The 24769-nt window shown below is 43.0% G+C and overlaps 1 protein-coding gene across 5 annotated transcripts; it reads left to right on the forward strand.

Annotated features, from left to right (window-relative positions):
- Positions 1–1041: 1041 nt before the first annotated feature.
- On the forward strand, positions 1042–24657 carry nfyc (nuclear transcription factor Y, gamma). 5 transcript variants are annotated; one of them, XM_034704908.1, is made up of 11 exons: positions 1043–1185; positions 13304–13410; positions 13510–13581; positions 16361–16474; positions 18182–18277; positions 19335–19511; positions 21414–21482; positions 21920–22078; positions 22370–22474; positions 22591–22647; positions 23458–24657. In XM_034704908.1, exons 2-11 carry the CDS (start codon positions 13312–13314, stop codon positions 23575–23577), a joined length of 1068 nt encoding a protein of 355 aa, XP_034560799.1. In that variant the 5' UTR covers positions 1043–1185; positions 13304–13311; the 3' UTR covers positions 23578–24657. The 5 variants fall into 5 exon arrangements, with proteins under 5 accessions (XP_034560803.1, XP_034560804.1, XP_034560799.1 ...); XM_034704910.1 differs by having other exon boundaries at positions 1044–1185; positions 13513–13581; XM_034704909.1 differs by lacking the exon at positions 1043–1185 and adding an exon at positions 5032–5209.
- The last annotated feature ends 112 nt before the right edge of the window (positions 24658–24769 follow it).

Below are 24769 nucleotides of genomic sequence, written 5' to 3' on the forward strand. Positions count from 1 at the left end.
CCGACTCCACTGATCACACTATAACTTAAATATAAGACTCTTTGAATCAAAAGAGCACTCTACAAGGTTAATGTACCATAAAACATAAACAATATACCCCCGTTTTCTGTGAATGCATGATTATGAAGTGAAGGAGAAAAGATGTGAAAAAAGTTGCGCAGTGTCGCTGTCTTTTCCAGCACAGCGTGCACTCAACTTTCAATGAACGGGGATGTGTTTTGTTTATAGGGTCAGGTCGCACGCAGCCATGTTGGAATAAATTTCCAGGACTATATGTGATTTTCCAGGACATTTTACTTTTTCTCCCATTTTCCAGGTGTTTTCCAGTACTGGAAAACTGGTCAACTGTTTTCCAGGTTTTCCAGGACACGTGGGAACCCTGTCAGTAGTACACATATATGGTTCTTTAATGTATTTGCATTGTACGAAAATGCATTCATTTTCAATGGGCATAAATGAGGCTGAAACAGGTGCAACCCAAATATTAACATAGTAATATAACATACAATAAATATTACATAGTAATATAACATGATAGTCATTATGGCCTTTAGAAACATGTTTTTTTGGAGGTTGGGTATTGCACTATAGGCCCCTGTGGCACAGCCTAAGCTTTTGTCCTAAATGGCATTTTTTCCCCTTACATTACTTTTACTATTATACTTTAAGTAGTTTTGAAACCAGAACTTTTACACTTTTACTTGAGTTAAAAGCTTGAGTTGATACTTCAACTTCTACAGAAGTCTTTTTAAACCCTAGTATCTATACTTCTACCTGAGTAATGAACGTGAATGCTTTTGACACCTCTGCTCCCTACACACTTCCCCTCTGCGCGTTCTTGTGGAGGGGGTGTTGTCCAAAACCTCTGAAGGTTCTTGCTTCCGCGGGAGGGAGGGAGGGGAGTCTGTCCCAACCATAGACTGTATAAAATAGGTCCCAACGCTTCCAGCTGAATCTGAGCCCTCCACCACCTTGATATTGTGAGCCTCATTCAGCTGTGAGTGTGACTTCAAGGGGAGTGGAAAGAGACCGACGTCCTCACTCAAGGGGACGTAGAGGCAACGTCATCACGTTTGTGTATCTAACTCTTTCCGGTTCGAGAAGCAGCCATCTTGTTTCCCCTTGCTAGCTAAATAAAATAAATAATACGCTGAGCCGGACTTCACTTCGAACCCGTAAAACAAAGTAAGTCAAAAATTAAAATTCATCTGTGTACTTAGCGCTAACAAGAAAGGCATCCACGTGGGGCGGAGGCCGTAGCTATCAGTTCGCTCTTTTCATTTGCTGTTCTTGACCAATAGACGATTGTTTTGAAAGATGAACATAGGCGCCATTTCCCTCCCCGCTCTCTGAGGCGCTTATTGGTGGCCCGCTGAAGGGATCACGGGCGGCCAGGAAACTGGTGTTTTGTGTCCTCCATGTTGGCTCAAGCTCGTATGCTTGTCAAACGGCTTGGCTATTTCATGCGGGGCCCGAATGGCGACAGTAGCAGAACGAACTTAGCCCTAAAAACCTTGATTGGTGGAATCTAGTCCGAGGTTTGATTGGTCTGAAGGACAGATCCAAACGTTGTCTTTATTGGTTAGACTGTTTCTTCATAGCTTTGGAAAGCTTTGCAAACTTTCATATGACGGGACGACTCCTTGTCCATAGGTGATTAAAATTAGACTCACACTGCGGATGGTCACCTGTGCTGTACACAAGGCACAACTGTGCATCTCCATTAAGCTAACATTAACTTAGGTCACAGACACGAGATAACATCATCAGCGTTAGGTACGGATGCTTAACTCTAGGCTGTTGTCCGGCATTTCATTGTTTGTGTCTCCAGATAATTTTAACATTTTGGCGTATTTTAAACAACCCGAGGGCTATTGATAAAATACTGACGCGTGTGTGCTATCGCTACTCTTCATGTAGCAAAGCAGCCGTCTGCCTTTGTTCCCCCAAACAGTCTTATAAAATATATCACTGCAGCCTAGTTTGCAGCCTAGTTTGCAACATAGTATTAAAGGAACACACATTCAGGAGCAAAGTTGCCCTACATCTTTTTCCGGACAACATCATGTCGATAATAAAATATAAAGTGAGGTTTTTTTGTTTTCATTTACAGGTCAGTGTGAGCAACATTTCTCTTCTCAGACCAATAAAACCGATGGTCATAGCTTTATTTCAACCATGTCAAAACTATTTCACAGCACGTCGATGTGATCACTGCAATATGCTTTTTTTTTTATATCAAAGTTGCACTGAAACTCAAACAATCCGAAGTTTTTTAAAGATGCTTCAGCATTTCACATTATTATTAGAACTGGAGACAGTTAGTTTACAGTCTTGCAGCCTTTCATGCTCATAGTTCCAGTATTTACCCTGAAAGAAGACGTATTTGTTCTATTCTTATTCATGTATAATATTGTAGGTGCATTCCTACTATGCAGAATAAGGGTCAGGCATATATTGAGGGAACTTAAAGTGAGTTACCCGAACCATTCAGCCTTGCAGGTGTGCATGCATTTTCCCGTTTTCAGGGTGAATGCATGGCTAGGCCCTGCTACCCTGAGGGTTCTGTGTGTTTATGAAACCCATAGTCTGGCCAATGCATGTTTATCTCTAAATAGTGTCAGTGAGAGCAAACATGTCCCTGCTACGGGCAGCACAGGTCATGGGAAGGTCTCATTTGTATGGTGACCTTGCCAAGTGTCATTACTGAGGCATTTTGGGTAGCCAGCATACACCTACAGAGAGAGAGAGAGAGAGAGAGAGAGAGACAGAGCTGCTTTGGCATGGCAGCCATGGTGGAGAGATTAATCTTTGTGCAGCTCAACTCTAATCATTAACTGGATGGCTGTAGTACCTGCTCTTGTCCCAATGCTCCTCTCAAAAATAGAAAAGGGAACATTTAGCTTTGTTTCTCCTGAGTCTCTATCTGGTGCTCTCGCCCCCTCCCATCCTGTGAAAGCTCTCCTCTCTGTCCTTCTCCATCCTCCCGGTTCCCCTCCCCCTCTGGGTTTTTCATTGATGGGACAGGTTATCTCTTTCTACCTCTCGCAGTTGAGTGATTATATCTACATCTTTTGTCTAAAGTATCAGTTTGAGACCAGATATCATAACCATGACATCAGCTTCTGTCATTCGTAGACACTCTTTTTTCTGTATAATACTGGATCTATATACATGAGTTTACATAAGAGGAGTGAAATAAGTGTGTGGTACATTACATTTTAAGACTAGCGGGTTAAGCATATGACAGCAGTGTCCTATCTTAGTGTGTTATAGTGAAGGTTACTGTGTCAAAAGTCTACACATCGAACCAGCAGGATGTTAACAAGAAGGGCATTGTGTGACATTGCTGACGTGTGTTTTTTTGATGACGCTTTGATAGTGGAAGTTGCTGTGAGCATAGTTTTTTTGGGGTCAAGACAACAATGTCCTTGTTGACAGACTTGGACCCACATCTCTTGGGTCTTCTTGTTTAGCCACAAATAGGATGAGAATAAAACTCTCTTTTCTTTATCTCTCCTCCCTCGGCTGACTTTACCAGTCAGCTGATTTTGTGCAAAGTCGCTGCAGAACAGATCATGATGCTGTGATCCGTTCTGCAGCGACTAGTTATTGTGTAAATTTGATTGATACCTTAAAGAGGGTGTCATTGGATTAATGTTGTGGCTGCGGTTAGTTGCATAACAAAGTGTCCCTGTGAGTTAATTCATCCTTATTCTAAGTGTATAATGAGTGTGGACCTTATGAGCATACATAATATTAACTGTTCAATTAATCTATTGGTAATAGATGGGCTGATCAGAGGCTGGATGAGTGCAGTGTGTCTTTCTGACTGTGAGCAAGGATGAATGAGAATGCAAGGACAAAACGTGTACGTGTGCGTGGACGTCCATGCCTACCTGTGCGCACGTATGAGACAGCGAGTCTGCCCAGTATGCTTTTGTACTTTAAATCATGTGGATGCAACATGCGGCATCTATTCTGGCACTTGTGTCAGCCAGTGAGGGCCGCCCCGGCTGCCTGCATCACCGCTCTTTACAGCCTGTAGCGGCAGAGAGGAGGCGGGGCCGAGGGAGACATTTAGTTTGACATTGTAAATAAGCAGAGAGCAGTTGTCAGAGAGCAGCTCTGTGGAACCTTTCTCATCCATCCAGCAGCGGACAGAGAGGCAGGGACCGCCTGAGGACAAACAATGCCGAGGCAAGCCACAGCTAGAACGCGCTCGCACACTCCCCCCCCTGAAGAGCTTTCTGCAACTTTATTTGCTGTTTTTCCCCCTTTTCCCCCTCTACTCTTTCTTCCTCTTTTCTTTCCCCTGACCCCTATCCTGCAGCTCAAGGTAACTTAGAGCAGGAAGTTGGCTGTCAGTGAAAGGGGGCCGGGCTGAGGAAAGGGGAGGAGCAGGGGATGTGTCAGGGCCGATTGGTGTGTGCTGCATCCAATAGCTTAGGAGGACCTTGTTTTTTCATTGGCTGAGAGTGTGAGAGTGAGGTGGGAGCCGGCTGAGAGGCGGGGTTTGAGTATCATGTAGCATGCTAGATTGATTACTCCTGAATGTTAAAGGGGAAGGAGGCTGGAGATTTTTGTCTGCGAGTCGGGAGTTGCCGCTGTCCTGCTCGCCTGCTGTTGCCCTGCTGCTGTGTTGGCTTTCTATCCCCCCACCCTTCACCCTCTTTTCTCTGCGCTGGGGCCAGGGGTCAACTCAAAGACAAACGCACGGGGTCACTGGCTAGGGAGAGAGAGAGGTAGAGGGGTGAGAGAGTAGAAAAGAAAGAGAAAGAGAAAGAGAGAGAGAAGGTCAGTGAGTTGAGAGGGACTTGGTCAGAGACGGGGCTGTGTGTTTGGGCAGCAGGAGGACGTTGAGGGGCTGCTGAAGGAGACGGGGCAATGTGTAAAGGGAGAGTGGAAGAGAGAAGGGGGGAGGGGTAGAAGAGAGAGGGGGGGGGGGGGGGGGGGGGTTGCTCTTCTCTGTATGTCCAGGCTGAGAGTCCTTTTTTAAAGCCGTCCAATGGAGCCAGAGTGCTTTTTGTCTGTTGATACGATCAGGGAACCGGAGGAAGTGGAGGAACACTGAGAGAGTTTTTCAGTCAACCTCTGTGCCTCTTCTTCTTCTTCCTGCTGCTCCCAAGGAGACTTGGACAGAACTGTCTGTCTCCCCTGTTTTACTCCGCTTGGACGGGGCAGACCGCTCACCATGAAGGGCACAGGGGTAAGTCTGACTGCTGACAGCACGCACAGAGAGAAGACCCATCAAGTATGTTTAATCTTTGAGTTTCTGAGTAAATTGCTCGACTCTAATCACTTTCTGTCTTCATCACGCTCTGCAGTGATGAGACGGTGTCTGTCCTTTGCTGCCGTCCTCAACCCCCTCCCTTCCTGTCCTATAGTACTCTCCTCGGAAGATTGGAGTTGTGTGTTTTGTGTGCCTGTGTGTGTGTGTGTGTGTGTGTGTGTGTGTGTGTGTGCGCGCGCGCGCCTGTGTGTGTGTGTGTGTGCGCGCGCCTGTGTGTGTGTGTGCGCGCCTGTGTGTGTGTGTGTGTGTCCCTCATCCATGTCCTTCAGCTATCACTTCAGTATAACATTGACATTTTTACATAATAGATGGTGGTTTTAAAAAGTGCAATTGTTGTCCATTTGGCGTGTTTGTCATGTTTCGAATCATCTTTGAGTTGAACATTATAGAGTGAAGTCCGTCTGCTTTGGCTGTCACTTGTTGTGTTCCGACTTTAGACCGATGCACAATCCAACACCTTCCAAGTGCGCTGCTTTAGATGAAAGTTAACTTCTTCATGCCTGTGTTGGATGCACTTCACTGCCTCAGTGGTGCTGATATCTCCGGGGCCTGTTGCTGCTTTTTGCTCGGGGGTGCTAGTCCGGACCCTGCTTTTCCAACGGATGTCCTTGTTTACACGCCAGCGCCAGACAGTGACGCAGAACTGAGCAGCAAAGATGATATCCATGTTGAAAAGGATATTCGTTGAACTCATAGGACTCTGGGAGAATCTCTTTCTGTGTCGCTGTCACTTTTGGTGTCAGAGGTCCCCAGGGGTGGAGGTGCAGCTGGTTGCAGTGACCTCAGGACCCCCCAGGCCCCCACCCTGACAGTGCCAGACGCCCAGATGGGACGTACTGTCAGCCTGTCAGCTCCAGGGGCAGAGGAGGCTAATAGTTTGATCTGATCTCTTCTGATGGAATCTTTGGAGGGCGCCTCTTATCTCACTTGCCTCTGACTCCCTTTCTCTCCCCTCCCTTGTTCCCTAATTGAAAGTTTCCATTGGTGCCTTTGACAAAACAAAGTCCCGTTGGGGAAAGAGAGAGAGAGTGTGTGAGAGATTGAGAGAGGGAGACTAAAAATAACTCTTAAGTTGAAGCCCTTGCTGCCAAATCCCAGGGTTGGCTGCTGTCTGCATGAGATTTGAATATCATTTGTGCCTCGTATTGTAACAACAGGAAGCTAAACGTACACAAACCAACAAACTACTGAGACATCGTCGGGCCTTTCAGCTTACCGCTGAGGTGACCAGTAGTCCTGAGCATTCACTCTTTTGCCCTTGTCCCCCTCCTCATGTGTTTATACATGTGTACACTGTCACTAAAGACTGTGTGGGCAGCCAGGGGGGGAGTCAGCTGTGCTCCAGCATGTAATATGCAGGTAGCTTTAGCCCTGCCCACTTTGACGCCACAGACCGGGCCTAGCACTGGATGAAGGTCACTGGAATGTGAGATTGGCTCCTGCAGTCTCTCCGTCAGCACCGAGAAGAAGGAAGCATGTAGAGAGGAGATGAGAGGACACAGAGGAAGGGAAACTCAGAGGAGGATAACAGACTAACATGTACAGTATGTGATGTTTTTATTTAGCTTCCTATATAGCACACAGCCACCACCACTGGGGTCACTTAAGTGCTGCAGCGAAAGTTGAAAAACCTGTCCCTTTTTTCTATCCTCCCCCCTTCTCTCCCTCCCCCTTTTCTCTTTCATCTCTCCCTCCTCCCTCTCTGGTTTCTCTCTCTCCCTCTCCCTCTCTCTCTCTCTCTCTCTCTCTGTCTCTCTCTCTCTCTCTCTCTCTCTCTCTCTCTCTCTCTCTCTCTCTCTCTCTCTCTCTCTCTCTCTCTCTCTCTCTCTCTCTCTCCTCTGTTGAATGACCTTGGGAGATCAGTGACTAGCACTTCCTGGAGTTGGCTTGAAGCAGAACCAAGGGCAAAGTTTGCAGGGCCGTTCGGTCAGCCGGTTCCGTCCAGCGGCGTTGAAGGGATGTTGCACTGCAGGTCACAGCGAGCCTGTACGTTCTCATAACCCTGTCAGTTTTTTAAATTTTAATCTCCAAACACTTCTGGCAACATCTGTGAGAACGTTGAGCGTGTGTATCAGGAGTTAATCTGTAATTCCTGGCTGAGAACTTCTTGTTTTTTGTTTTGCTCGAGTAGATCATTTACCCTGCTTACTGAAACCATGCCAGTTCGTTCCTGAGTGGTATTTGTCAATGGGTTCATCAAGGTGAACACAAACATAGCTCAGAATTTGTAATTACATCTTTTAATCGAGAGCTATCATTACCAATATGTTAGTCAATATGACATCTGACATCTGGGCTGCCTCTGCTTCCCCTTTCATTCAGGTACAAAAGTGACCTAATGAATGTTTAAAATATGATCCATAATGTCATCAGTGTAATGATAAATCCTAGTTTACATGACTGTATGTAGTGCAGACAGTGTTTCACTTGTTTTTCTGCTTAGGAGGCCAGTTGAAATGCAGCAGACATTAACCTTTAGTGACCTTCCTGCTGAACTGCTCACTCTGCATCACACACAGTTTCACACAGCAGCATGTGGAAAACTGACCTCTTACTGAAGACATCATGTCGGCGCAGTAGAACTTATCACACAGCCGGCGCCATGATATCAAACAAAAAAAGACGTCTTTCTGTGGATTTCATCATTTGTAGTGAAACGTGGTGGAAAGCAGTTTGTGTGGATACATGTTTGCTGTTTGAACAGCACGATAAGAGTTTGAACTGTGAGGCACCATGATTAGGAACTACACTTAAGGTAAGGTTGTCCAAATGTTCGATACTCGGTTACTTTTCAATACCATGAGCTTTAAAACAAAACAGGGCTTTAGTTTTGCATTAGATTGGATTGAGAAGTAGGAAAAATCGTCATTATTGCGAGAGAGGTGTTCGAGATATATCAGAGAGAACAAGCACCACTAATGAAAACAAAGCAGTGGAACAGAAAACAACAGGTTACTTATCAGTGTGTTGAATGTTGGTGTCAGTTCTGCGGCTCTTTCTAAAAGCAGCCCTATTTGCAGTGTGCTAATGAATAAAGAAAAGATAGCTGGTGCACTGGAGGTGTCGATCCTTTCACTTTTACTGGTATCATAACGAAACTTCAAATTGTGGTGATGTGACAACTCTAGTATAAGGTTCATTATGTCAAGTGACAGTATGACTTTATAGTTTCACCCCCTTTATCTATCATTGTTTAATAGAATTTTTTTATTATTTTCTTGTGTCCATGTTATACACTAGTAGTCATACTTGAGCAATCAGGCGTTATATAAAGTAACTTTGGCTACAAAACTACCTGAACTTCTTTCATTTATGAAAAAAACTGTTAAAATAAATGAGTAGGAGTGAGTTTAAATGTTTGTATACAAAATGTATCTTTTAGTTTTTAGAGGATTTACTAGCATTAAGGATAAAACAGTCAGGCATTTGATCTAAAGTGGCAACAGTGATAATTTGGGCCTGACTGATGCTTGGTTAGCCGATATGGACCAGCTTCAGAGTAAGAACTATCAGTAACAGCAGAGTTGTTTTTACTTTGCCCTGATTTTTCAGTTTTCTTTAATCTTCCAGTTGAATTTTGAGCAACCTTCTTGAAATCATCTTAACAAATAATTGGTGCAAAATCTGCATAGAAAGAACAACTTCCATAAAAGCAGCAAACTCAGATATTGAAAATTAAAACCAATGCTAAAATGCTAAAAACTGCATTTCCTAGAGCGTCCACTGGAGGCTGGCTCCAAAAGCCAATGAGACCCAATTAACACCCATGTTAAAATGATCATTATAACACCACAGAATGAAAAACATTTACATCCTGGTACTAAAGTCGGTTTTTAGGATATTGAGGTTCCAGGTTTTGCATAATAAGTCTTAATAATAAGGGGAGTGGCTAAGAGGGCACATTGTAGCTGTAGGAGACTTGTTGCTACCAAATGTTAGGTGAAGTCAGCGCGTCCAATATGGCAACAGCCACCATTGGGCTTCAAAACTCTGTTTCAGAGACCAATGGGAAACACCACTGAGACTGTCTGTGCTTCCAACCAGGATCCAATATTGTCTAACATGTTAATCTCTTGACTCTAACCTGTGAACTTGTTTCAAGAGATAATTCACACATACACATTTATTGCAGATTATAACACATTTACACATATGTGTCTTTCCTGATAGATGATGTCAGGTGGTCCTCTCACTGCTCATCTGCATCAGTGTGAGGTGTCAGTTCTGCTTAAGGGAGAGATCAGGGATGAGATTCAGCATAGTGAAGACAATGTGATTCCCAAACACCTCAAGGAGGAGCTCACAGTTAGGCCTTTAGGGTGGCCTTAACTGCTTAGCCCTTAGCTCGATCAAACACTCAGCAGAAAGCTCAATTTATGCAAATTGTTGGGCCATTAAGGGAGTAATTAACTAAGGAACATTTCACCTAACCAAAGAGCCATAAGGTCTTTCTGTTCAGCTGTACTCTGTCTTTTAACCCTGTCTTTGTGCAGAGTTTGACACTCAAAGTTTTGCGTTGCCTCGTTGCCCTCTTCGTGCTCTTTTACTGATCTCAAAGAGCGAATAAATTGGCAGATGGCTAAGTGATACTATCCTGTTGTCTTTTTCCGCTCTCTTGCCTCTCTGCCTGTGCAGCTATCAGGTTTATTTGAACAGGAATTGAAGGCTCATGTAAAGTGGTGTGATGTCAGAGTTGGAGCGCGTCCCTGATGCTGCTGTGAGTGGCCACTTGATGTGACGTGCCAATGAGTGAGCGAGACAGGGAGGGGAGGGCGAGAGAGAGGGAGAAACAGAACGGGGGCTTTGCTGTACAACATTAGCGCTGATTCAGCTGCTGGAAACGGAGCAGCATCGACTTTCTGAGAGAAGTTGGAAGAGGGGGATCAGGTGAAAGTGAGTTAGACAGAACAGGAGGACACACACCTACAAATGACAAAGAGCTGGGAAATGGGCAGGAAGGCAGATGCAGAGCCGCTGAAGGAGGAAGGTGCTGTGTTGGACTACATCGACAAAGCAGAGATCGGATTTGTCCTTACAGACACACAAACACAGCAGAGTTGGTCGGAAATCCAACACCGGCATATCTCTTTCTTGATGACCCGATGAAGGACAACAAATGCGCAGGGGAGAGAATCTATGCATAGCACACACACAAAAAATGATACAAAACATAACAATACACCCCAACAGAGCAGCTTCATCACAATACAACATGATATTTTCCAGAAAAACAAACCCACGAGGAAGAACAGAGCATTCACGATATCTGCAGACACTTATACAAACTTTAACAGTCTACTTTGTAAAGATTTTCTATTGTAAAGCAATTCAAAGCGTGCTTAAGATGGTAGAACTGAAAGAACAGAGGCAAATTGTGCTTATCGCTGCAGATAAAACAAACCATCTTGAGACCAGCTCTCTCTGCATCAGCCTCCAGACCTTTTACAGCTTTATAAAGTTGACATTTATTAGCTTTTGGGGAGTTCCACTGTGGATTTTCTTTGTGCAGCAGATAGCCCCGCACAGAGTGATTGTTTGACTCGTCTAGACCCAGACCTTAGAAGGTGTTGCAGAAGTCAGCAAAAGACATTTTTGCTCTGCACTCGTGTCTCAGACATCAGCCGGCTCCCACGCAAACTTTCCATCGATGCAAAGCCCTGGGAAATATGGTAATATATCAGCATTTTCTGGTCGAGCATGCCAGCTAGCTAGCTGGAGGAGTAATGCTCAAGGGCATGTTGATACTTAGCCCTCCTTCTCCTCTCTCAAACATATGTTGTTCTGTTTCATTTTTTCCCCCCTTGCTCACGTTTTAGCCACACCTGCTTTCTCATTTCATCTCACACACTGACACCCTCCTCCTCCTCCCTTCTGCTGCTGTGGTTAGTGTGTGGCGGTGTGTTTAGATTGAAGGTTATGGGGTCAGAGAAAGGGGGGTTGGAGGGGGGTGTGTGTAATCTTAAATAATAGCTCTGTTTCAAAGAGTAGGTGCATATTGAAGAGAAGTGAGGTATGTGTGAGAGCAGACAAGGAGTGCTCATTTTGTGATAACATTGAAGCTGCGATTAATTGTGATGCCCCAGTTGTTGGTAATGCCTTATTATTATTATTTTATTTATCAGGCCTCCAGTTAGGAACAGAACCACATAAGCCTGCAGACAGATGCATGAGGGTGTCTTGTGCAAAATGATCACTAGATTAAATACAGACAAGAGAGGGTTAAATACTCATTATGGAAAAAGACAAAGACATGCGTCTCAAACTAGCGTTTGTTTGTAACCCTGTTTGCACGGTCATGGTGATGTGCGATACAAAAAATACCGCCAGAGGTCATTTCACCCATCGGAGGACAAAAAACTACAATTCCCATCAGTCATTCCTGTCCCATGGAATGCTGGGACTGTTCTAGTGACTGCAGGATTTCAATCAACCTTGAAACGCAACTGGACACTGGAGCGTCAGGCAGAGAAGGGGGGGTGCGCAGTCAAGGTCAATCACTCGCCCGGCATGCCATCGCTACAAGCAGCCTGATTGATTTATATAAAGCCAACCCCCCCGCTGCCATTCTGTCTCATTGATTTAGGCTACTCTCAGTCCAAAACTGAACGACAGAACAGGATGCAGCGTTGCTTCTTCTTTATTATTCAGTAACTTCCACAACTGCCAGGGAAGCAATCTCCCCTGTCAAAAATCAATCAGGTTGAGGGTCTGCTTTCTGAATTAGTGATTTATCCGTGTAAAATATTTACAACAGCATTTAAGTGGTTTGAAAACGGGTGCTGACATAGATCCAAAGTTCAAACAATCCTCTTCACTAGATGGAGGTTTTTTTTGAGTCAGGCTGTTTTAGCTGGACCAGAGCTGGAGCCATTCATGCCCAGAGTGAGAAAAGAAAGGAAGATACACACACACACACACACACACACACACACACACACACACACACACACACACACACACACACACACACACACACACACACACACACACACACACACACACACACACACACACACACTTCCAATACTCGTTTTCTTTGTTCTGTCAAGTCTTTTTCGTTCATTCTCCGTCTCCTTCTTTCTGTCCTGTTTGACCCACTTTGCTAGTTTGCACATCAGTCTGACGGTGGCCTTGTCCGTCCCTCTTACCTCCCCCTGATAAAGCCTTTGGCACTTTGTCTTAGTGCTGGATTAATGCTGAACTGGACAAGGCACTACCCCTCCCTCAGCAACACACACAAACACACGCCCCCCCCCATGTCTCTCTTGAGTAGCTCCACACACTCCTCTCTTGTTCGCCTCGCCACCCACCCTTGTCTCTTTTTTCTTCTCCCCTCTGCCAAATCTTTTCACTGAGGTAAGGAATAAAAGGGAGAGTGCGATCCAGACACTCCAGAGCTCTGCATGCTCAGACAGGCCGGCCAATATTCCCCCAGCAGATTCCTGGCATGCCATAGTAACCTGCTGGATCCTCTTTCAGACCAACCGATCCCTCAGAGAAGCACTTTGTGTGTATTGAAACAGTTGGTTTACTTAATTTCACAACTCTTTTTGTGTTAAAGTGTCTGCCTGGAATGCAGTTGGTGCAAAAATAATGACATGTCTTTTTGGATCGATGATAACAGTGTTGTCTTCAGTGTGTGGGGTCACCAGCAGCTTTTGATTTGCACGTCATGCTTTCTTTTGTAGAGGAGCTTTTATCCTGGCTAAAGTTGATAGAGCCCTTCATAATCAAGGAGTGTGCAGCTAGACTAGCAGCGTGTTTCTGGGTATGTCAACATCCCGCAAGAACAAGAATAGAAGCCAGCTGAGGCTCTATTTTGATTTTATTGTGTTATAATAGCAGGCCATGAGAGGATGCATGGTTGTCACACACGGGAAGCAGGGTCTGCCTTGGACTGACTGTTTTCTGTAACATGACTTTGGTGACTGAGTGGTGACATCCTGTCTTTTATTTTATATTCTAAAGATTAACATGTGCTTTCTCCTGTCTGCTTCCTTGTTCCAACAGAATAAAAGATGTCTGCAGATGCGTTTGGAGCCGGGGGCAGCGATGCCCAGCAAACCCTGCAGTCCTTCTGGCCCCGAGTCATGGAGGAGATCAGGAACCTCACCGTGGTACGCTATACAGAAATACACAAATGCTAATACTGAGGCAAACGATTTTCTTGAGTTGTATATCCGTGTTTCGGTTGACCACCCCTCTATTCTCTCTAGAAGGATTTTCGCGTGCAGGAGTTGCCTCTAGCCCGGATCAAAAAAATCATGAAGCTGGATGAGGATGTGAAGGTAAGAGAGCAACCCCATTGACACACATTTCCAAATAATTGTCTCTTCTAACCAACTTTCAAAATTCTAACCTCTTTCATGTTTCAGTCAAGACTCTTAAAGAACATATTATTCTGATTTTGCATCCTGGTAAATTTGAATAACTGAAAGAGAAGATTAAAAAATTACTGCATGGCTTTTACCTCGTACCTATTCTGATTCCTCTTCCATTTTTACAACCCCAACTCCAAAAAGTTGGGATGCTGTGTAAAATGTTAAGAACAGAATTTGATGTTTTTTGAATCATTTAAACATTTTATTTATTGAAAATAAGACAAAGACAACATCAAATGTTGAAACTGAAAATGTTTATGGTTTTATTAAAATCTATGCTCATTTTAGAATTGATGCCAGCAACACTTTAAAAAAAAGTTGGGACGGGGACAACAAAACATGGAAAAGTTTGAGTAATGCTTAGAAAACACACCTGAAGGAAGGTCTTCCAACCGATCAGGTTAATTTGCAACAGGTTGGTAACATGACAAGGTCATTCCAGAGTGGCAGGAAGTTCGCCACTCTGTGAGAGACTGTGTTAGCAAATAGTTTTACAATTTCAGAATAATGTTCCTCGGTGTAAAATTGTTTTTTATTTTAAGAAGAATTTGGGGATTTCATCATCTGCAATACATGATATCATGAAAATACTCAGAATCTGGAGAAATCTCTGCACAAAGGGAAAAAGATGAGAACCAATACTGGATGGACGTGATCTTCGGGGCCCTCAGGCAGCACTGCATTAAAGACAGACATGACTCTATAGTGGAAGTCACTGCATGGGCTCAAAATCACTTCCTAAATCCATTGTCTATGAATCCCATTTGTTGCTGCTCCCACAAATGTAGTTTAAAACTGTACCATCTAGAGAAAACTATGCATGAACAAGATCCAGAAATGCCAATGACTACTCTAGACCTGAGCCTATCCAACATGCACTGAGGCAAAATGGCAAACTGTCCTGTGGTCTGAGCAATCAATGTTTGACCTTCATTTGTTTTGGAAATTATGGAGGCTGCATCCTCTGCTCTAAAGAGGAGAGACCCCTCAGCTTGCATACAGTGCACAGTTTCAAAACCAGCATTCATGATGGTATGGGGATGGGTAAGCTTACACATCTGGGGAAGCACCATAAGTGCTGAATGCAGGTTCCGGTGCAGCATATACTGCCATCCACTCAGACAGTCCAGCTGTCCCGAGTTGTTGGCCATTGACCACATTTGGTGCATCATGAGACAAAAAAAATAAGACTGTTGAGCAGCTGATATCCTATCCAGGTAAGAATGGGACATCGTTTCTATTCCAAAACATCAGAAACTGGAATCCTGGGTTCCCAACCTTTACAGAAAGGTGATGCAACACAATGGAAACATGTGCTTTTTTTAAAACCTGTTGTTGGCATTACATTTTAAATGAGCATGTATTTTTCATAAAACAACATTTCTAAGTTTCAGCATTTGATTGGTTGTCTTTGCGCTCTTTTAAGTTAAATAAATGCTTTAAATTACTTGCCAACCTTTAAATTCTGTTTTTATAAATGTCTGTTTTATGTAACAGCCAACTTTTATGGAATTGCGGTTGCAGCAGTTTACAATTTTCAATGTCTGAAAGCCTGATGGATAATGTACTTTATTTTTGTGTTTTCATTTAGCTCTTGCTTTCAGGCCTGTTGTGTGTGCTCAGACTTTTCAGTGCGCTGAATAGTCTGCTGTCTTATAATGGAAAATTATTATCAACTCTTTGCTTTCAGAACTGTCTGTGAGTAAAAAGCAAACTAATAGTGAGCGTAATGGAATAATCACACATCATTCAAGGAACATGCAAAACTTTTATCATCACTTTGTGGGCCATTGAATGTATAAGTTGATTGTAGCTGTTGAAGTTTGAACAGTTTTCTGCTGCAGAGATTTTGGCAGTAGTTTACAGTGCTCAGGTATAGTAGTTTAGTTAAGTTGTAGTCAAAGCAATTTTTTCTGACACTTGTCAGGTGCTTTGAACTCATCAGCTAATGCATGCAGAGAAAGTACTAGTTTTTTCCCATTACAGCAGGTTTTCCCACAGAGCTTTGCATAGCCTCCGAATAAGGAGTCCTGGAGAGTGCATCTATGTGCATATGTGTGTAGTGTGGCTCCAGTGTATCGTGTCAAAAGCAACATGGCCTGAGTTAAGCAGCAGCTTAAAGTGGTAAAGAGATCAGCAGATCACTAACATATCTGAAGACAAGACCCTTCTGTCAGCTGTGACGCAGCAGCTTTCACTGCACTGTATGTGTGAGCCGCGGGGTGAATTTACAATCCACGTACTCATGTATTTCACTCATTGTTGCACGGCTTTGTCTGCAGGTATAATGTAATTTCGTATGACGAGTAATTACCTGCGAGAGGCCTGCTGACCTGTGGCTTTACTCCTGAAGAGGTGTTACAAAGGGTTGATATTATCTTGCAGCTGTTGTCAAAAAGAGGAAATGTTTGTGGGTTTTGGTGAATGATAATGAAATCCCCCTTCTAAGCAGCAAAGGTCTTTTAGGCAGCGTTTCATTTTGACACACGCATATAAACCAGTTATTGAGTATTTTTTAAAACATGAATGTAGTCCTTGCTTATTTTGCAGCACCTGCTAATGTACCACAGTGATGTGTTGCTCAGGTTCTCAGTGATTCATGTTGTAGCTGTTATGCGATTGATGTTTGATGGTCTGTGGGTGTTTTTATTTTTTAACCAGTTGTAACTCCATCTCTTCTCTACAGATGATCAGCGCTGAGGCTCCAGTCCTGTTTGCTAAGGCGGCTCAGATCTTTATCACAGAGCTCACCCTCAGAGCGTGGATCCACACAGAGGACAACAAAAGGCGCACACTACAGGTCAGACACTTTTAAAGAGATGTCTTCTTCTTTTTTCCCTCCATGTCTTGTACTTTCAGATCAAGCTTTAACAGCTGACTACTGTCGTGTCTTTTTTGGGGTTGACATCAGCTGTGATAATTTCACTCACTCTTCCTTTTTTTGTACATTTCTGCCATACTTTCACCCACACCCTTGCATCATGTCGACTGTGTTTTTGCTTTGCTGCTTTCTATAACAAAGTGACTGTATGTGTACACAAGCAGAGGCCCCATACCAGCATCCCCTTGAGGACTATCCCTCCTCTGAGCTCTTTCTCCCTCCGTTGACTTTGAAAGCAAAGCCAGGCGGGTGCCTTTGACCCACTTTTCCCTCCGGTGCCATATTGCCTGCTCTGCTGTCCTAAACTTAAATAAAATGGACTCTGGAAAGATGTTAGGGGGTAAAAGGAAGCAGAGAGCGGGAGAAAGCGTTTGGGAAAAATCAAACAAGAGCTTGTCTCACCTGAACATCAAGAGTGGGGGGGGGGGACTGTGGAGCAGAACATGAAAGCCCTTAAGTCGACTTTATCCATTCACATACCTCTGAGAGATTAGCCGTCCATGGATATGTGTGTGGATGCCAAACAGGTAGAAACAGAAACTGTTATCATTTTCATCACAGCTAGTCTTTTAGAGCAGACCTACTTTGGAAGTGTGTTCACTCCGCTGTTGTCTCGACTTATCCTCCTTTTTTTAGCATTAACCTCCTGCTCTCTGCGCTCGCTGCTTTAAATAGAAACTTAATTTACCCTGCATGTTTACATGTTAATTACATTTTACACCACACATGACGCACAAGGTACGTGTGACCCCCGTGAATATGAGATTTTCTTGCGCCTAAGTGAGTTAAAGCAGCACCCTCACATAGAAGAGGGCACGCCAGTTGGAATCACCATAGCAACACTCATCAATAGAACAAGTGTAGATGTGACCTGGTGTTGCCAGATATTAATCAAGCTCCTATAAATAGCCTCTAGTGCAGGGAGGGCCACAATAGGGGGTCCTGACAGCCAATATCCTGTGGAAAATTCCACCGAGACAGCGCACTGCTGTGGATATAGGAAGGAGTGTAACAGCAGAGGCTACGTTCATGGAGAGAGGAAAGAGCCAGTCCTGTTTAGGTCCACAAAGCGTGCACACAAAGGTTTATGATGATGGTGCTGAGGGGAATGAATCCGGTTACCATAAGCGACAAAAGGTTGTTTAATTTGTGTTAAATAATTCAAAACCTGCAATGTATGATTAAATATATATTTATTCTAACTGCCAATTTTGAAAATATGTACTTAGTGCAGATCAGAGGTGAGACGTTGAAGTTGCTAACAGCCCAAGTTGCCAAAATTCACTCAGTTTACGATCAACAGAAAAAAGACATGAAGTTGGAACCAGCAAATATTCAGTGCCTTCTGCTTGAAAATTAATCCGCAGTGTAATATCTCATCAAAAACAGTCACTGAATAACTTTCCTTTCCGGTCTAAACTTATCCCTTCTTCCAGTGAGATCAGTTTTCAAAGCAAAAACATCTTACAGTACTACCGGGAACTTTATTTCTCCCCCCCAGCAGCTTCCCGTGTGGTTATTCTGGGAGAGTTGACCTTAAGCCACGAGGCATGGTTATATATAGGTTGCTGCATATATTGCATTAGCATAATGCAAGTCTGACCTCATCACTTTGACTCTCCACAGAGGAACGACATCGCCATGGCAATAACGAAGTTCGACCAGTTTGACTTCCTGATCGACATCGTGCCCCGGGACGACCTGAAGCCTCCTAAACGACAGGTAGGGAAGCTCACCGTGACGGGGTTGCCTCATTTCCTGCACAGCAAACTTTCTCATACAACGAATAAAGCATAAGAAAAAAGCAGGATAAGAAAAAAAGCAGGTTTTGTTGGTCTTCATCTTGGGAGCTTCTTTATTGTTGGCAAACTAGAGGTGTTGTAAACATCCTTGACTGGAAGCTGTGGTTGGAACAGCAAGAGCTTTCAGTCGGATGTTTGCAGCATCTTATTGCCTCTGACAGGCAACAGTAACCCCAGAGGTGACAAAAGTTTAATAATGGTGTCAGAAAAACATGGCTTTAGAATAAACAAGAAATAATGAAATGTCCATTTTTTTTTCTCCATAAAACAATCGTATAAAGTAAGGTTAAGCTCAAGCAGGATCTTGATGTGCTATAGACACATGTAGGATACCAGATGGAGGAGTGAGATATCTAAATTCGTTGTCAAGAAGACTGTCTCCGGGCATGTAAACATCCTACACTCTCAGCTGTGTTGTCATGGAGCTGGGAGAGGGGTGTTTACGCTTCTGGTGATGGAGAAACGTCATCAGGGTGCTGTTCATTCCTCAGTTATGAAGCAGGATGACACAGGTCAGTGTTTACTGGTGTCCATGTTATCTGTGATTATAGTTAGACCTGGGTTCAAGCCCCCTGTATCGGCAGGAATTTAACCTACTGAACTGTCCAGGGTAAAATGAATCCTGTGTAACTCTGACGCTGCACCTAAGAGGGAGCATTTCTGTGTCACACTAGTTTTTGTATATCTTTATGACACTACAGTCAGATATATGTAATAATGTTGTTTTATGTAAGTTGTTGACGGATTAAACATTGCAATGTTCAGCTTAGCTTGCCCTCAGGCCTGCAGTCAATGGTATTGACCAGTATGTTTGCCTGTAATGGATCTTGTGTCAAGATTACATTACGTTTCCCTGGTCACGTCCCATCAGTTATTTATCAGTGCTGACCTCCTCTACCGTTACACCTGCAAAAATAATTCATGGAGATGTAATAGACTGATAGGCCCCATCCAATGAGTGTGTGTGTGATTTCCAGGAGGAGATGCGTCAGTCGGTAGCTCCAGCCGAGCCGGTGCAGTACTATTTCACTCTAGCACAGCAGCCTGGAGCTGTGCAGGTGCAGGGGACACAACAGGCCCAGCAGCAGGGGGCACAAGCAGCCACGACCATCCAGCCAGGACAGATCATCATTGCACAGCCTCAACAAGGACAGGTACCACCAACACCTTGCTTTTCTCCTCCACACAGTTTCAAACGATGCACAAAAAGGTTTTAAGAAGCTTGGATATATCATCAGAATTTAAGACAATGGAAAAGAGCCCATTATTCTTAACATCCAGCACTGATATTCAATAGGAGATACATCATGGTGGAGTGCATGTTTGCTTTAGTGTAACCCCCCATAGTGCTTTCTCACCCCACCCAGTCTGGGGTCTCATGCTGCAAAAAGGCTTGTTACTCAGGTCATCATACCAGGTTTTTATTGATGTTAGTCTTAGCTCACATTTAGTAGCTGATAGCTCTCCCACCAGCAGGAAAAACTGAACCTCAGAAGACACCCAGCAAACATCACACACAAGCATCCCCTCTCTCTGTAGAGGTAACGCTCTCACAAGGCAGAGAGTTTCAATCTCTTCTTCTATGAAATGTGATAAGATGTTGATAAATACAGGAAAAAATAATAAGTTAGTGCTGTCCTAAATCTCATAGGTTTACGACTTTCTTTCTTATTAATATGACTTTAATCTATTTAAATGATGAGTTTATTCTCATTAATTTCTAACTTGATCATTAAGACTTAATTCTTCCACAGTTTTTTGCTCATAAACTCAGATTTTTTCATCCTTAACCTGGCCCTAATCCTTTGATGTACTTTTTTTTAGCACCATAGCCTCCAAAATTTAATAACCTAATTTTCCTCACTCTCAAAAAAGCTGATCAAAGACTTGTCACCCTTTTTGTTTTTACTGTTTCTCTTCATCACTTTGCTGTGTTTCTGTTTCAAGGAAATCAGGAGACAGAAACTAAAAACATAAATAGCTGTTTAAAAAAATGAAACCAGGTCTCTACCACACACATGCACGCATGTGGAAACAGTAAACAGGCAAACACAGAGTAGTGAATGCTTGTGAGTGGATCCCACTGTTTTCAACACCAAACATGTTCATACATTTCAAGACATTTTTCCGAGTGTCTCTCCTCCGAGCGTTCTCCTTTTCTGCTACTTTTGCTGCCAGCATGGTCGCTGCTTGTCATGTAGCCGTGGGTCCTGTGCTGCTTCATGCTGCTTCAGCACACTGCCTTTAGCTGAGCTGTCATACGCAATAGGACCTAGCTTAGCTTTATTCACCAGCTCCGTTTACTGCTGCGGTCCTCGCTGAGAGCAGGGAGGTCACAGTCTGACACCTTGACTCATTGTAGGCTATTTTTAAGGTAGTGCTTTTTAAAGGTTGGGCTTGAGGGAATAAAGAAAACATACATTTTTATAATTACGGAGTTTTTGTAATTACTTTTTTATCTGTGGATAAAAAGATGGCAACCTTGTTACCATGATATTCTCCTCACTTTTGCGTTCACTGGGAAAGATATCAGTTTTATTGTCTAACAGCTTAATTGCGCCTATCCCTCTTGTTATTATTTTTCACATCATGATGTGTAAAGGATGCCACTGTCAATTGCAGCTGGTCGGCTTACAACTACCCACCAGACACATGCTTTTTTCAGTAAATCAGATTAGGTTAATATTGTGGAAATGCTTTATATTAGAGAGAAAGAAAAGATAACGTTATTTATTTGAGGAAAAGACGAAGCTTTCTGTGTCATTTGGTAATAAGGTCACCACAATCTGTTTTTTAAAGTTATTGATATAATTGTAGCTGCTGTAAATGTCACTATGCTTTACATGTATACATCCAAACACTACCATTATTTCTCTCCTTCCTGTTTCTCACCTCAGCTTCTCGTATCATTCATAAACATGTCATTAAACCTGATTTGCTGCTCTGTGTCACTGTTTGCTGTCTCACACACGCTTCATGTTAAGTTGTTGCAATCGCTGCTTTTCTCACTGCGTGTCTTTCTCTCATTCTCTCATCCTGTTCTGTCGGGCCATCAGATGCTGCAAGGTGCCACCATGCAGCAGTTACAGCAGGTGCAGGTGCAATCACAGGGCACACCGATCACGGTAAACTTGCATGCACACGCGCATTTATGTGTTTGCTAACCACACACACACGCTCACGCACACACACACAGAAGCATGGAGGTGACTGCTGCATACACACTCTGTCCTGTTCTGATGGCGGAGGCCTGTAGCGGTGACTGCAGTGTGAGATCAGGTGGCTTTTCCCTAGATAGTATGACAGACAGATGAGAAAGAGAGGCCACAAAATCTGCTGAGTCACCTCTTGCTCAACATCTTCCCTTCCTGCTTGATAATTATTTAAAAGACTTTTAAAACTGAGGTTAAAGTCGTCTCTCAGGGAGGTCAGTGATTCCTGTGTGTCAATCATAAACTTCATGCCCTGACCAACTTTTGTTTATCAACTATTGCGCCACGTTTTCCCCTCCTCCTGTCTTCCTCTCTTATTTCTTTTTGCCCTCTTCTTTTCTCTCCATCAGAGTGCACCCGTGACCATGCAGGTGAGCGAGGGCCAACAGGTGCAGATTGTTCAAGCTGCAGCTGCGCAGGGTCAAGCTCAAACCGCGCAAGCCCAAGGACAGACCATGCAGGTCATGCAGCAGATCATCACCAACACGGGAGAGATCCAGCAAATCCCGGTGAGAGAGAATATCAGCCTGGAAATAAACAAAAGATCATAGGAGTGAAGCAATTATAGGAGAGGTTGGAGATGAAGCATAAAAGAGACATGAGTGGAAGAGTGGAAAGAATTTGGTTAAAACAGATTAAATGGGTGATGTAGTGTGTGTTTTACAGTTAACGACTCACCCGAGAGGGGTGAATGATTTGTGTTTGATTCTCAGAGTAGGAAAATGGCTGTGACCTCTGCATTTGAATGACCTTATTTTCCTAACTGAACTTTGTCTCCCCCTTGTGGTGGCCGAGTGCAGGTGCAACTAAACACTGGTCAGCTGCAGTACATCCGACTAGCTCAGCCAGTTTCCGGGGCGCAAGTGGTCCAAGGACAGATTCAGACTCTCTCAAACACCCAGCAGGTAAATCACGACCCCACAGAAGAAAAACAGATACCACTTATGAAACACATGGACTGATGTTCAAGCATTTATATTGTTCAGACTTTAATTTGAGTTGAACTTGTTTGTGTTTTCAGATCACACAAGAGGTACAGCAAGCACAGCAGCAGTTCAACCAGTTTACTGACGGACAGGTAACAAATACAATTCATGTGTGTAGAGTGTTTGATCTGAAGACGTAGTGATAACTTGTGAGTTGGCTCTTTGATGGTGAAACTGAACAAGTCTAAACGCCAATCATGTTTTAAGTTCAAAATATTTAAGAAAATATACAAATGTATTGACTAAATTATTGGGTTATAGCACAAAAAATGTAACCCTTTCCCAACTACAACCTTTCTCTGTGTTTGGTTTGGTTCTCACTACAGACGAATCAAGATTTAGTGTGATATAAAAGTTTGAAAATGCATTTGGAGGTTAAAAAAACAATACTTGACTATCAGAAATCTGAATTCAGTAGAGGTAAGGCATCTATGAAATCAACCTAAATAATTTTTAGCATTGTGGATATTTTCCTTAGATTGTAGAGGATGTTCTTTTGAGTACAGTATGATTTTAAGTCAGTCAGTTATTGTTTTTGTTGTGTAACAATCACAATATTTCTCCTTTTTTGGGGGCTTTTTTGTTGTTGCAGTTTTGCATTTCCTCATTCGGGTCTTGCAATGTGCTGTATGTAAACTAAGTGTTATTAGTTTGTTTAAAAAAAAGTGCAATGAATTCAACCCTAATAAAAACAGAACACTTATTTAGATGATACTAACTGACAAATATCATCAGACAGAAACGTCATTTGTCTTATCAGAGGAAGACAAAAATGGGACTAGAACAAAATTGACAGCATTTCTACTATGAGCAGAAAAATAGTTTATTATTGAAACAATCTACAAAAGAAAAGGGCTTTGGTACACTCTGGTCTTCATCCTTTGCGTCTCTCTGTTTTGCAGCAGTTGTATCAGATTCAGCAGGTGACGATGCCGGCCGGACAGGAGCTCACCCAACCAATGTTCATTCAGTCCACTAACCAGACAGCCGACGCACAGGTCACGCAGGTCAGCACCGACTGAGCCCAGCCAGGAACCTTTCCTCCACACACATTACGCGCATACCAGCCAATGTGACGTCACCGACTTCGACAACAGAAACATGAACTGGATTTCAAACCCTTCTCTGAAAGCCGAGGGACCTGAATTCTTGTAACATTTTTTTGGTAACAAATTTAGTGCACTGGATAAAAAGCCAAAGGGACACTAAATTGACTTTTCATATTCATGTTAAACTGCATGTTTGAGACACTTTTTGTACTTCTGTCACCTTCTGCAACTCATCTCCCTCTTCTTATCTCAAGTCTAAATTTCAATATTTCTTCAAAACATAAAAGAGTGCGTGCTTAATTCCTGCTTCCTTCCTGTTTGGAAAAGAGTCGTGAATGTGTACATGACTTGCGCCTGACATATCTTTCACCTGCTGCTTTCCAAAAAAATATACTTTCTCTTGTTTTTTTTTCTTCATGAAGTTGATGGATGAAATGAAGCCATATACCTCAGAGTTCACTTTTTTACAGCAGGTCAAATTAAGGGATCCCATGAGGTTCAGCGATAATTCTACATGTAGTTGCTTTTTTCTGTTGTTTTCCACATTGAAGATGAAGCATATTCAATGTCTTCAAACTGTACAGGTTAACTGAATATGTGAGGATGTGTGTTTGTTATATCAAGAGTGCACACTGCACTTCTTTTTTCCTTCTATTTTTTTCCTCCCCCTTTTCTAGAGCAGAGAATTCTTCTCTGCCTCTATGCAGTTTCACACATCCCTTTCTACCTTACCCTGGTTTAAGTCTCATGCACATACAGGTGAATCAAAAAAACAACAAAAACAACAAAAACAAAAACCAAACAACCTTTTATAGGCGTCTGTTTTTCAGAACGAGTGTTATACTTTCAGTTTCGATGTTTTTGCCCCCACATCATCCCTCTTTTATTGTACAGTAATGATTATTATCAATGTTTTTATTATTGTTGTTTCTGCATGTAGTTAAAACTGCCAGCATGACATGCAATAGATAGGTACAATTTTATTTTTGACGTTCCTTTTTGTAAACAAACTTTGTGAGATAAAAAATAAAAACCATTGCTTGTCAAAAAGTTTTTGCACTTTGTCATATGGAGGACTTATCTTTGTTGACATTGTTTTATTTTATGTGCATTAAGCAGCTTAGCATTTTGAGGACTAGACAGGGAGGCAGGAGTGAAATGCAGC

Source organism: Notolabrus celidotus, chromosome 16 (assembly GCF_009762535.1).
Source record: "Notolabrus celidotus isolate fNotCel1 chromosome 16, fNotCel1.pri, whole genome shotgun sequence".
NCBI classification, from domain to species: Eukaryota; Metazoa; Chordata; class Actinopteri; order Labriformes; family Labridae; genus Notolabrus; species Notolabrus celidotus.

Bases quoted from the DNA above. Each gene is read 5' to 3' on its own strand.
- nfyc (XM_034704908.1), top strand. From the start codon at position 13,312: ATGTCTGCAGATGCGTTTGGAGCCGGGGGCAGCGATGCCCAGCAAACC. The intron at 16,475-18,181 runs GTCAGACACTTT...GACTCTCCACAG, and splicing joins ACAAAAGGCGCACACTACAG to AGGAACGACATCGCCATGGC. The intron at 18,278-19,334 runs GTAGGGAAGCTC...TGTGATTTCCAG, and splicing joins TGAAGCCTCCTAAACGACAG to GAGGAGATGCGTCAGTCGGT.